A 13,416-nucleotide genomic window follows, 5' to 3' on the forward strand; every position below is an offset into this window, starting at 1 on the left:
TTAAAAGTCAAAGTTTTAAAGGAAATTCTAAGACACTGAGACTGAGAAAGGCCTTTTCTACATCTAAGTCCTCATTTTCAGTTGATTGCTTTTCCGATCTCGGAACCATGTGCATTATATCGTTCTCACTTTTCTGAGTGCATTCAATTAGTAAACGTATTTCACAATATCTATCAGTCGTATCTGCGGATAAAATATTCCCTCCGATTCGCCCACTCCTTATTAAAATTGGCCTACAGTTGATTTAACCAATTTTATGTGTCCAAATTTCATGTTCGAAAAAATACCTAAATAACTCAATCTTTTAGCCCAAAAAGTGAATCTGATCAAAAGGCGGAGTTGTAACCAAAAACTTTTTAAACGAAATTTCACTGTATACGAAAATTGAATATAAAAATTCACAAGTAAAAATCTTATGCGATTCTGAGGATGAAAGTCACAGCATATGTTTCATGGAACATAACATATGTGGTCGTAACGTGTTACGTGGGAATCGATTTTAACACTCGGTTTCAATACAGGTGAAGGACGAAAGAATGTCATTGTATGCAATGCTGTGCATTTGGACCAACAAAATTTGACAAAAAATTGAGGGACGAATCAGTACAGAGGGCGAATTAAGTGTGGACGCATCGTTTTGAAATCTATTCTGTGGGCTTCCATGAAGTTGAACGCTTGGGTAATTTTATCACGTGGCCGATGACCTCTATTCAATTAACTCATAATCAAATATTAGTTTTTGAAAGAGGAGTGTGAACTCGTTGGGCTCCTATCACCACGAGTGATCAATCGTGCGTGTCGATCGTGATCGTTGCATCGAAGCAGAATGAAGGCAAAGTAAGTCACGATTTCAGTGATAATGTCTGACGCATAAGCTTTTACACGCTCGAGGCTCATGTACTTACGGTTTCAATCCTCGCACTCGAAACTATTACATACTTCAACAAGTCCTCTCGTAATGCGTATATACCTAGCTCATCTATTTTCAGTGATCTCGTTCTGTATGATGAGAATCAAGATCGCGCTGGTAAAAAATGAAACTCACTAGCTGACTCAGGTGACTGCGCTCGTTCAGACGTATCTTGTTGAGATTATTGTCGCCAGACCACTAGCATTTTGAGGGGTCCAGTGCATGAAAATTCATGTGGAGGGAACCAAATGGACATAATTGCATTGCAACACAGCAAAGTTGCATCAAGCAATTCTTTTATGTGCATAAGAGGAGCGGCAAATTTTATTTTGAATTTTTCTTGTGAATGGACGAAAATATCCGAAGTTTTTGTCGTAAAATACTATCTGTTAAAAATATTTTATCAGGTGAGACTTTGGAACGTTGCAATACTGTCATATTCTCCGTTCTCTCACCCCTTCAATTTATTGGTCATTAAATGAAATATTTGGGAGAATTATAATCTCACTCATTTTTTATAGATCCAGTCTCCTGTGAGTAAACGTAAAACATGAAATATCGAAACTTAACTTTTTGTCAATTTTTATCGTCTCAAAATGCCGGTCGGAACTTTTTTTTAGGCCCTAATGTTTAACCTTGCGTGATTTTTAAACTTTAAACCTGTTCTCTCCAGTTTGGAAAAAAATGATTTTCCGTTTTAATACGGTAGATGCATTTTTTAAAGAATGAAATTAAGAATTTAATAAATTTACATAAAACACATTTATTTACAAAAATATTACAGTAATTTTTTACAGATTTTTATGATGTCTAATGGGGAAAGTGTCAAAATCGTTGGCCTTGAATGTGCTATCCTCAATGGACAGTTTATCTGTCAGATTCTATTCCGAGGTTGATTTCTACATACTCAGTTAGTTATATAGGCTCTTTATTTTAACGTCTTTCATATAGAATAGTTTACTATGATAAAGAAAATTGTGCATGAACATGAAGTATCTCCACGGGGAATACATTTCATGTAGCATATTGTCATATAAAAAATTGTATTTAAAAAAGTTATTTTTAATCAGTATACTCTATGTCTTCTTTTTTTCGTTTAACTCCGTGCAATACAAACTGAAAATTCGTGGTTGTAAAATTGGTATTTATTTTTTCAACGAGTCAATTGAGAAAAAATTTACATGCGGTTTTAGTATCAAAACTTGGCCTTGACTTTTCCGCTCGCAAAAGCGATTTCACAAGGAAGGATATGAATCCATTTTCCGGTTTACCCACGCCATTATTTACCGATTCCTCTCAAAATGCCGGAGTTACGCCTGATGGGCAAACCACTCGCATTTGAGAGGAAATCGTTCACCTCGCAAAAGTAGATATGACCCTTGGCATGATCATGCCATGAGGTCGGCCATCGGTGCTCCGCTGCTATGTCCTGACACAAAGTTGGAACTTTTTCGAAGGGGTTGTTCGAGCAAACTGCAACGATCGCCCGGTCGCTAACTTCGCTTCGTATGACTTTGAAAAACGCGGCAGGCACTCGGATCTTCTGCTCATCTGGCTGTAAATAAATCTCCACATTTTCCCCTGAATCAGATTCAAAAGAAAGCACACCCACTATTCCAGTCATGATGTGTAGGTCCTCTCCAGTCTGTGAACGTTCAGAAAAGAAACAGATATGTTTTTTATCAGAAAAAGTAAAGAGACGGGTGTTCATGAGAGATTCATTTAATTCTGTCACTTCGGGGATGGTGGGTCATAAATTTGATAAATTTCACTCATTCCAATGAGTTTCTTTTATTTATTTATTTTTTTTATGCTGAATTAATTAATCGTTTATCTTTTTAGTTTTATTTTTTATTGACATTTCTGGACTTCAAACTTTGAAACTAATTTCTCCTTGCTGTTGTTAATATAAAGTAAATCTATCGTGAAAACGCCTTTTCAGCCCTTCAGGAGTAGTGATACTAATGTTTTGTAAAACTTTTACTTTTCATTCAAAATTTTAACGCAAACTTTTCGGCCCTTTCAATCTCAACTTCTCATTTAGCTTTTCCACATTCTCAACCACAGTGTCCAATGTACAAACGCGACATCTTCTTATTTTCAATTCCACTCGTATGCTAACTTTGCACTTTTATCTCTGTTTCAGGTAAACCTTAAAATCAAGTTGATTCAAATACCGTATCCTAATTTTGGGTGAGTGTATCGTTACCTTCATAAGTTTGATATGCACCCTTTCGGATGTCGATGTTTTACAAGAATAAAATAGCATATGAGGTACATCCTCCGGATTATAATTATTCAAATATAGCGAATTACCTGCTCTGCAAACTTCCTCAGGTATCGTTCCAGTGCCAGCCAATGGCCCGCATTGATGATTTGCCACTGTGGAGCTGTGTTCACGTAGAAATATGTTGACCATTGCCAGGATCCGTAAAGAAAATCTCCGTCAGGGGCAAGATGACCCCTCGCCAGATAATATGTTCCTTTTATAAATTTCTCTCCTTGACCCTTTCCAAGGAGCTGATTGAATAAACCTCGTTGATATTTCTGCAAAAATCCAATTTTTTGTATTTTGGCAAAGTGAATAGAATGTAAATTATTGTGAAGCATTTTTTTAATCAAAATAGACACTATTTGGAAGTATGTGAGATAAAAGAGGTTACTTACGATTTCTTTATTGCAAGAAGAACTATGTACATGTTACAATTTGTCATTCTGCTGACAAAAGGGCATAATTACACTTTGAGATGAGCCCCGGACAGCATTAAATTATACAGACGACAGGGTTTATCGTCAAGTGTAGTTACTTCCTTATGTCAGGAAGGCGACAAATTAACCGGTTTTTAATACCTACTTTACAAAAAGCTTAACTAAATGTCCAATCATGATGTAAATTATTTGAGGTCTCCTGGGAAGAGTAGTTCTTTACAGGCTAAATACTGGTCTGCGTAGATTCAATTCATTCGTAGATTAACTGCGCCGAAACAATAATCACAGAAAAGTTTTGGCAAAAAAAATAAAATTCACGCAAAAAAAATATTAAGCAATATTTACAATTAAAAATAATTTGTAAATGGATACTAACCTGGGTATAAACATTTTTTACGTTAATCCCCTCGTAAAGATGAGAAGGTCCGTCCTCAAAGTCTGGCCGAGCTTTAAAAATACGTGCTCCACCGATAGTGGCTGGAATATCGTGCTCGACAAAAATCGTGTCCGCTGCTTTGATATCATGACACACCCACATCAGAGGTAAAAGCTGACGTTCAACCTTCAGGCAGAATGAAAACATCAAATCTGAGTACGCTCGCAAATCTTTCGAAAGATTTATACAAAAAAAATAACCATACTTAGTTGCAGAATTAAAATTTAAAAAATGCCTCTGTGCCTGAATTAAAGACACGCGGTATGTAAGAACAAAAAGAGAGACCTAATGTCGCTGGGCATGTATCTAACCATAACTCTTACAATGCAAGATTTCCACAGGTTTGAGGTTACCGTATGGAGCGCCGGAAAGCAATGAACGTACATAATGTATGAATACAATTATAAACATACATTAATCGAGATAAACAGCCGTTAACTCAATATTAAATATTTTTGACGATGCATTTCAAGCTATACTTCGTTATACCTACTGTGGAGTAATTAATTATTTGCCTGACGATTGCAGAGCATGAAAGAAAATCGATTACAGTAGATATTTTATTATTTTACGCGAATTATTTTAAAATTGTGATTTATTTTACAATTTATCAAATCCTACACTTGTACATATTTTTAGACGTTATCGGTTATTTCTGATGTAGTGCTGAACACTTTGTTTGCTGTTGCTCTGCAGTTAACTTGGCTATCTTTCGCCAAAGCTTTGCTCATATCCATTACATAAGAGTGTATCTGTGCTCATAGATAAATAATTATTGATAAGCTATACTACCAGGAGTCATCGACTGTTTTCGCTGATGTTCATTTTACTAATAATTTAAAATTGCAAATCTAAATCAACTTGTGGCTCCCTTCTATCCAGATACCAGCAAAAGTTTAAACAACAGTAATAATTACCTCAAATCCAATTTTCATCTGTGTCCCAGTTTTGGCGCATTTTTTACCTGAATCTAGTTCAAGAGTTGCTTTTACACTACTCGTGCACTCGATCTGCTCGATGTTAGAAGTCTTCTTTGCTCCTAAAGAAAACCTCGTTCCACTAACACAGTGTGAATCTGCAGCATTCTCGGTTGTTCGTGCCAATTTGTTGGCTTTTCCCGGGCATGCAAATACCAGCTCCTCGTTTTCTGATAGCTCGAATGAGCCTTTGTCCCTTTTAGACGCTCCTTTTGCGCTCTTAGGATATACAAAATCCAGCTTAGAGCCCTTATGAGTCAAGTAAAGAGGCTCCTTTGTTGGCAAGTTATTGTTCAACGAGACTTTACAAACTGGAAAAACGAAAGAAAATCATGATGGATAATAAGAACCCTTGAGCAAGGAAACATGGAGAGATGTTATAATAGGAAAATTTAAAAAAATAAAATCGAAATAAAAAAAGGAATTTTGAAAAGTAAAATCATTTCTTTACCAATACCTTCCTGGTACTTCCTAGTTGTCATTAATCAGTCATGAATCAATCTGCAATTCGTCAAACACGAGATTCGTGCACGAGTTACACTTAGAGTATATTTATACACCCTCGCGTAAATGCAATGAGATAATGTATCTGTTTAAACTGGAATCCGTGAACAGTGGGATACTTTGAATCGTCGTCGCTCTGCTGATATAAGGGTGTGACTCAGTGGCGTAGCGTGCTTTGCGATATATCGATTATTATGCCATTTAAACCTATGGAAAAGGATCGATAAACAGGGTGTTCGCAGCGAACACCTCAATAATCGATTCTTTACCATAGGTTTAAATGGCATAACAATCGATATATCGCAAAGCACGCCTCGCCACAGGTGTAACTACACTTTAAGATGAACCCGGGAAAGCGTTGAGTTATTTAGACTATACGGCCCATCGCAAAGTGCAGTCACGCCCTTATGTCAGGAGGGCGCCGAAATGACGCAGCTACTGAATTAGTCTACTTCTTTTACGACTCAATGTACTCTGCGCTCAATTCCGCCGTGCTGCGGAAGAACGCCGTATGAGCTTCCAGACGTTGCCATATCTCCGTCGATAAAAAACGAATTCACTCAGAAAACTATGATTATTTTTCTTCAAATTTTCAAACAGTTCCGTTCGCAATTCAATCTGAAATGTCTGAAAATTTCAGAGGAAAACAAGCAAAGCTTTCTTCAAAAATACATGTTTTAACCGGTGATTTGGCAACTCCCGAACGTTCATTCGTCGTTTTTCCTCAGCACGGCAGAATTGCGTTTTATCGCTTATTTGAGGAGAGGCACTAACCTGCGCCAACGTAGCCGTGGAGGCTAAAGACGACAACGAGGATCGGGGCGAGAGAGATGATCATGATGACACTTGAGGCGCAGCGATAGACTGAGGATCTTTCCCAACACCTGGACCTGGGTCACGGAGTCCACGGAGTCCACGGAGAGGCGCCGGCGCAAACACGGAGGAGCCCACTAATGACCTCACAGATAGGACAAAATCGTTTCACTTGCAGAACGCGATCGAGCCTGGAAGAGAAGAGCGCGAAATGACATTGAGATGAGATTCCAAGCGCGCCGCCGCTGAAGCTTCCTGCCATTTCCCTCTTCCTCTCCATCCGGAGCTGACCAGATAACGACGCACGCCAGCCCACATAATTAAATGCAGTGTTCTTCTTCGATTCCACTTTTTCTTCTTCTTATTTATTCATTTTATTTCTCCTCCCATTGGGCTTTGTTGTCCACTCGACCCCGTGCTTCCACGTTGCTGGAGCCTTTGCCTCTTCAGCACTGCCGTGCTAAGGAAGAACGCCGTATGAACATTCAGGAGTTGCCAAATTTTCCTTGATAAAACATGAATTTTGACGCAATTTAAACGTATTTTCCCTGGAAATTTTCAGATATTTTAGATTTAATTGCGTAAAAATCGTCTGAAAATTTTGAAAAAATATTTACAATTTTCCCAGTAAATTCGGTTTTTATCGAAGGAAATTCGGCAACGTCTGGAGGTTCATACGGCGCTCTTCCTTAGCACGGCAGAGCAGCCAATGGTTTTGTCGCACACATCACGTCATGACGTCGTTTCCCAGAGGGATGATCGTATCTCCATTCCGACGTTGCAAAATTGTCTCGCTTACTTTAGATTTAACTCGAAAATGAAAACGCAATTTTTGACAAAAATTTCGATGATTTAACAGTGATCCTTGGAAAAATCTGAGAATTTTCAAGGAAGAATCCCACACAGTTTTCGAATAAAATTACGGATTAAAAGAGGAAATTTTGCAATGATAAAATTTAATTACGTTTTTTCTTCGAGGAAACTATGATAACCGAGCCGCCCTAGTAGAAATCCCTTGAAAAATCGTTTAAAAATCACATTAAGCACATCGGCATCAGAAATATCTAATTCTCGTCGTCTAATTTTTTAAAAATTGCACTCACTTGTGCTTTGATTGATTTGAATCTCAGAGCAAATGACCACATATTAGAAATCGAAAAAGAGACAACATTTGTCCCGTACTTAAAATCCCGTTAAATTAAAGAATCAGCAAGTAGGTCTTCAGTATGCTGAGTCGAAGAAATAATAGACTTCAGATCAAACTTACCTGCACGTCAATCAGTATTCACCGGCAGTAACGATAGAGACATGGAGGAGACTCCTGGTTGATGAGCTTGGCATACTAGCGATGACTGCAAGGAGTTACGGAAGTTGCGTGCGGGTTCCTTCCGCTGTAAGTAACGGTATTTTCTATTTTTGCACCCGAACGCAAGACAACATTAAGCCGCACCACACCACTTCACCTCGATGCGGTAAAGAAAGGTACCTACTGACCAGAAGCGCGGAGGAGTCAATACTCTCTGGTATTGACATCAAGATGCGCCAATACATGCTAGTGTCTTCCTCCCCCTATTTGTCCTCGCTCCTTTTACCTGCATGTTATGCTGTAGAGACTAGAGACGGAGTGGGGAGTTCCAAATTATTTGTTGGAAATACACCCGGTAGTGTGTAACGTCAGAATTCCCCATCAGCAAGGAATTCATACGGGGGTAAAGTGAAACAATTAACAGTCTCAACAATAGGCTGTCACAATACGAAAACGGGAAAAGAGAATCTTTGAGACCCAACCTTTCAGCGCAGGATGAAAAACATGTCTGGGGTTCAATTGATACTTGTATCTCCATCCAACAATATAATTTCCATCGAATGATAATTGATGATTAAATTGCCCGGAAAATACAATAGCATTAGCGTTTGGCAAACCAGGAGCTTCTAAATTGGGCCCTTCTATAAAGAGAGCCTATCATTTTAGCGAATGAATTGGGGGCAAATTTTGTCGTGGGAAACGACATGTTTCAGAGCATCTTAAATTATCGTAGCCCTACAAAAGGAACACTGCACAATAATGGAAGATTGATGTTGAAATAGCCTGGAAGTTGGCTTGTACAGCTTGAACGTTTCCTTTTAATAATTTGCCAGATGTCATCCAAGTGTTACTGAGGTGCTTAGGCGGGAAACGCGTTAAGAAAATGGGTCGTGTCCATGTCCGGGAGGATCTGACATTCATTTGGCTATGGAATTTGATTGAGTCTTAAGACGTTTTTGCGAATGTTCCTAAATTTCAGGCTCTTGTCGTGACCATTGTAATCTACAAATTCACACAGGCCCTTATCTATCATATGTTACTTATTCGTCGTACGATATTGCAAAAAAGTGGGGTTTTTCCTCCAAAACTCTCGCTGCTTATGCAGTGAACTTCTCCTGATCATTTTCACTGAATCGGAGGAAAGTATTGGGTACCTCAGAGAACATTTTGGATGTTTTTACTTCTCAGAATTCAGATCAGACTACTTTTTTTGTCTTCTAATTTGTGGTATTGGCCTCTTCATGCATGAGAAAATAAAGGGTTGTCTCCCAAAAACTGATCCTGTCGTCAGGAGAAGCGTATTTCTTTGTTCTGAGACTTCTCATTACATTGGATACTGAGAAAAAAAGAGGATATAACTTGAAGAATAACTAAACGGTCGACAATTTCGCACAAAGGAAAAAGCATACAAAGTCCACTCGAGGTTAATAACTTTGAAACTTGCTTTGCTCATTACCACAAAGACTTATTTTGAATTGTAAAAGTTATTGAATATATTCTAAATCAGTACTAGAACATATGGATAACATTTTATTAAAATATGTAATTATTTCTTCAGGTTTATTTTCCGGAGCAAAAATTTCCTACAAACAAATACCAAAATTTACTTTCACTTTTCAAGGCCTTGCAAGATTCCCGAGTATTTCACTTTCGGGAGGTATTCCTTAACTCTTGCAACGAATTGCTCCACGTTGCAAAAGTAAATGAATCCCCTTTTGTAACTTTTCCAACGGGTTTCTGCGGTCGGCCAATGATTTTCTTTGGCGATATTTTTACAAAGCGAAAAAAGCGGCACCTTCTCAAATGGATTGTTGGAGCAGATTGCTACAATTGCCTTATGGCTTACTTTGCTTTGTATTATTTTGAAAAATCCTGCGGGTACGCGAATCTTACGGTGGCCTTCCTCAGGTTGCAAGTAGACATCGACATACGTGCCTGTTATGCGTGATCTCAGCTTCAGAACTCCCCAACTGCCCGTAATGATGTGCAAGTCCTCGCCGGTCTTGAAAAAAAAATATGTTAAAAGGTTCGATCAAAAACACAAAATCGGACTTGATCCTTAACTCGCAGATAGCGCAGAGCCTTTTTATCTCATGTGAGATAAAAACCATACCACCAAAAAATGCAAGCTAATTTAATTTGCTAGTGATGAAGTTAACAAATAAAGGAACAGTATTTAAAAGTCAATTTTTCGTAAAGAAAGAATATTAACTTTTACCGAAGCCCGCAAAAGTAGATCACCTCTCAAAGGCTCTTTTTTATTCCACTTGATGACCATCTTTTTTCATGGCGTGCTTTTTTATCGTATTCTAATATACCTTAAATCGCATTGAAATTCTAGCAAATATGCAAATTTTGTAACAAGAAAATATACGGCACCTCAGCTGCTAGTCTTTTGAGATAGTCTTCAAGACCTTTCCAATTGCCTCCATTGATAATCTGCCATTGAGGTGCTGCGTTAACGTAGAAGTAAGTCGCCCATTTCCATGTGCCATAGAGGAAATCTGCATGCGGTGCAAGATGACCTTTTGCAAGGTAATATAGTCCTCTAATAACGTGTTTCCCCTCTCCTTTGCCCAAAAGATCATCAAAAAGCTGTCTTTGGTACTCCTGTAAGGTTTAATCGCAAAGTTGTCACGAATGGTAACAGTATGCATATGATATTCTAACTGAGATATCGATTAAGTTTTAAACTTTTAGTGTATTTTCCGAGGGAATGCTCTATTTTTCATAATACAGCGGAGCCACGTGTAAATTTTCTTGATTCAAGGTGAAGACAATTTTTCAACGGTCCATATTATATTCAATCCTATCAGTACACTCCTCCTGTGTTAGAAATTTTAAATAAAAATAAAATCCGACTTTTAATGTTGAATTGCTGCTCTGATAAAGGAAAAAAATTACTCCACGGAAAATATTATGTTAATACAAAAAATTTATGATTTACTTCCAGTGATTTTAATGTAAGCATTAGATTTAGGCAGATTCCTCCAATCTCTGTCTTAAGTGTTTAGCGCTCATTATTTATTTTTTCAGTTTGCCTTCAATAGCCCAGGTAGGCAATTTGAGCGACTTGGAACAGTAAAAGTTGCTTGCAGCCATTTTATCAGTATATCCATGTTGATCATAGGATTAGCAAACCTCTATTCCTTTACTCACAATGGTCTGCGCCGACTCTGATCAGTTCGCCTTCAATGCCCAGATTAGGCAATGCGAGTGGCTTAAATGAACATCACTCTCCGAAGAAGTTTGAAGGGGCTCCTACAATCATTTCAACACGAGCTTACGAGAAAATCAAGTAAATGCATAAGTGAAAAGGTTATACGTTATGCGGTGTACCTGAGTATAAACTTTCCGAGTATTCACTCCGTCGTAAAGTGGATATGGTCCCTCTTGAAAAGATGGTCTATTTTGGAGCATTTTCGCCCCGCGAATGGTAGAGACAATATCGTGTTCGACGTAAATCGTATCTGCAGCATCTACGTCGTGGCAGACATTTATCAAGGGCAGGTACTCTGTTTCAACCTGCCAAAATACAATTCAACGATTTCGTCTAAATCAGATCCTTTATCAATACTCACAGAAAAATATTTGTGACCGCTCAAGAGAAAAGAGACCTTCTTGTGAAAGAAAGGCAAGTTGAGATATTAATAGTATAAAACAAGAAAAAAATCTATTAAGTTTTAATCAGCCATGTTTGAGTTTCAAAATTTAAATGCAACTTCACTTTTTTGCATGGGCACTCAAGTAAACTAATTTTTTACACTTTATGGCGGAATTGAAATTGTATTTTTTTATTAGTTTTATCGTCACGTTGTAGATAGTTTTACAAGTTGCCTGAACATGGAAATCCTTTCTAGTTAAGGCAAAGAGAGTAATTTCAAAACTTTTTAATCTTATTTTCTATTAAATGTTGGTTTTTCCTGGATCCTTGATGTTGACATGCAAATTGCGTCATGTCATCAATGAACGACCACGACATTGTAGGTATCAATGCTGCAAGAATGACACAAAAGCTTTTTTTTTGCATTTGATTCATGCAAACTTTCAAAACAAATGCTCAAGTTATACCTCAAATCCAATTTCCATTTCGGTCCCAGTTTTCGCGCAAGTCTGTGAAAAATTTGGTCGCAAGACTGCCCGCACACTGTTGGCGCACTCCAGCTGTTCAATTCGTAGTGTTTTATTTCCCACACCGCCAACTTCAACATCAAGCCGTTTCCCGTCAACACAGTGCGATTCGACAACATCATAGGGAGGGCTCATCAGTTCGTTGTTTTTTCCAGGGCATGCTAAAATCAGCTCTTCATTTTTAGCAAGTTCAAGTACTCCTCTGTCTTTTTGCGGGATGGTTTTGTCCTCCAAAGGGAGCACAAATTCCAGGCTTCCATTAAATCGCTTCAGATACAGAGGTTCTTTCACCGGTAAATCGTCCCGCAAAGATATTTTACAAGCTGCAAGGAAACATCAACCACACATGTAAACCGATTCGTAAAACATGAAGTTGAACGATAACTAAGCCGATGAAAGAGTTATTCACTGAATATACAATCTTGAATTTGCCACCAACAATTCGTTTTTCGTGAATCAAGAATGGTGCTGCTTAATTAAAGCCTCTTTTTGCTAGACCCAGAGATTTTTGCCTTGTGCCTAGAAAAATTCAGCTTGGATCAAGATAAAAATAAACTCTTGGCTGCAAATTCAAGAATGGTCATGCTTGAACCTAGCACTTTTTTTCAGTATTTAAACGTAAATTCTGTTTTCAGGTATAGCTTTTAACATAAAGGTCATTAGAAAATTTAGTTTTGGGTGTGAGTGTAGGTTTTGAGTAATTCATAAAAAACAATAATATCTGAGGTGCTCCTAAATGACAAGAAAAAGGTGCGGTAAACGTGTATCTGATAGTTATCTTATCTGATTCGAAAAAAATAGTTTAAAAAAGTAATTTGTTGTTATTTGTTGTGGAGCTCAGAGTTATCATGAATTAATTAATTGATCAAACGTCACATTCAAGCTTAAACTCACCAGTTTTAACATAACGTTGTGGACTTAACAACTTTAATAGGACGAGGAACGCTAATGAAAAGGTAATTGCCATCCTGATGAAAACGTACTGTCGCACATATAAGAGGCCAAAGAACTTTGATTGCACAGATGCCACACGCGACCAAATCAATGGCCATGACGCTCGACTTGTCAGTATATTTGATTGGTTATACCCTACCTCTGCGTATTTCGCAATGACGGAATTGCAAAATTCCGTGTATCGTGCTCTTGATTTGTTCGGGATGGGTCACACGACTGCCTCCATTTTGTGTTCATATTCGTCGACGAAGCAAGGACGGAGGAAATTGTTTGGGATAGGTCGTGCTTTGACGAATAAGGGCGGCATTGCAGTTGCAATTAAGCCATGAAATTGTGATAAAATTCACACGTAGACTATAATTTAGGATTGAAGTCGTCCTGGTAGAGCGTTCTCCAAAATGTCGTTTCCGCTTTAATGTCAACTGGGAAAGCAGATAGGTGCCGCAGGGTTAAAGCTGAACATTCAGAAATTAGATTTGGTGTTGCAAAAAAATCATAAAACAAGGTTTCCATTAATTAATGTGAATATCTTGCCTCCTTGGACATCTTATCGAGGATTCAATGTGCATTGTGCAGTAAACTGCACACTGAAATATTGATAGTTAAGTTTGAATTGGCTCTCACAAAACCCAACCATCCGAGTGTGTCAAACAACGCGACTTAAAACACTGCAAAA

General features: G+C 38.0%; 3 protein-coding genes across 6 annotated transcripts in view; 1 reads left to right on the forward strand and 2 right to left on the reverse strand.

Annotated features, from left to right (window-relative positions):
* Positions 1–13,416, forward strand: part of uif (sushi, von Willebrand factor type A, EGF and pentraxin domain-containing protein uif) — a 186,849-nt gene that overhangs the window by 123,733 nt on the left and 49,700 nt on the right. The window lies entirely within an intron of this gene.
* LOC109041265 (salivary endonuclease) lies at positions 1,653–6,520 on the reverse strand. The gene is made up of 5 exons (XM_019057541.2): positions 6,311–6,520; positions 4,973–5,343; positions 3,996–4,181; positions 3,227–3,457; positions 1,653–2,555 (listed from the first exon to the last, which is right to left on the reverse strand). Exons 1-5 carry the CDS (start codon positions 6,372–6,374, stop codon positions 2,190–2,192), a joined length of 1,218 nt encoding a protein of 405 aa, XP_018913086.2. The 5' UTR covers positions 6,375–6,520; the 3' UTR covers positions 1,653–2,189.
* On the reverse strand, positions 6,403–13,024 carry LOC109041264 (salivary endonuclease). Its single transcript, XM_019057540.2, has 6 exons — positions 12,681–13,024; positions 11,727–12,109; positions 10,995–11,180; positions 10,035–10,265; positions 7,617–9,657; positions 6,403–6,540 (listed from the first exon to the last, which is right to left on the reverse strand). Exons 1-5 carry the CDS (start codon positions 12,751–12,753, stop codon positions 9,265–9,267), a joined length of 1,266 nt encoding a protein of 421 aa, XP_018913085.2. The 5' UTR covers positions 12,754–13,024; the 3' UTR covers positions 6,403–6,540; positions 7,617–9,264.

Source organism: Bemisia tabaci, chromosome 1, assembly GCF_918797505.1.
Source record: "Bemisia tabaci chromosome 1, PGI_BMITA_v3".
NCBI classification, from domain to species: domain Eukaryota; kingdom Metazoa; phylum Arthropoda; class Insecta; order Hemiptera; family Aleyrodidae; genus Bemisia; species Bemisia tabaci.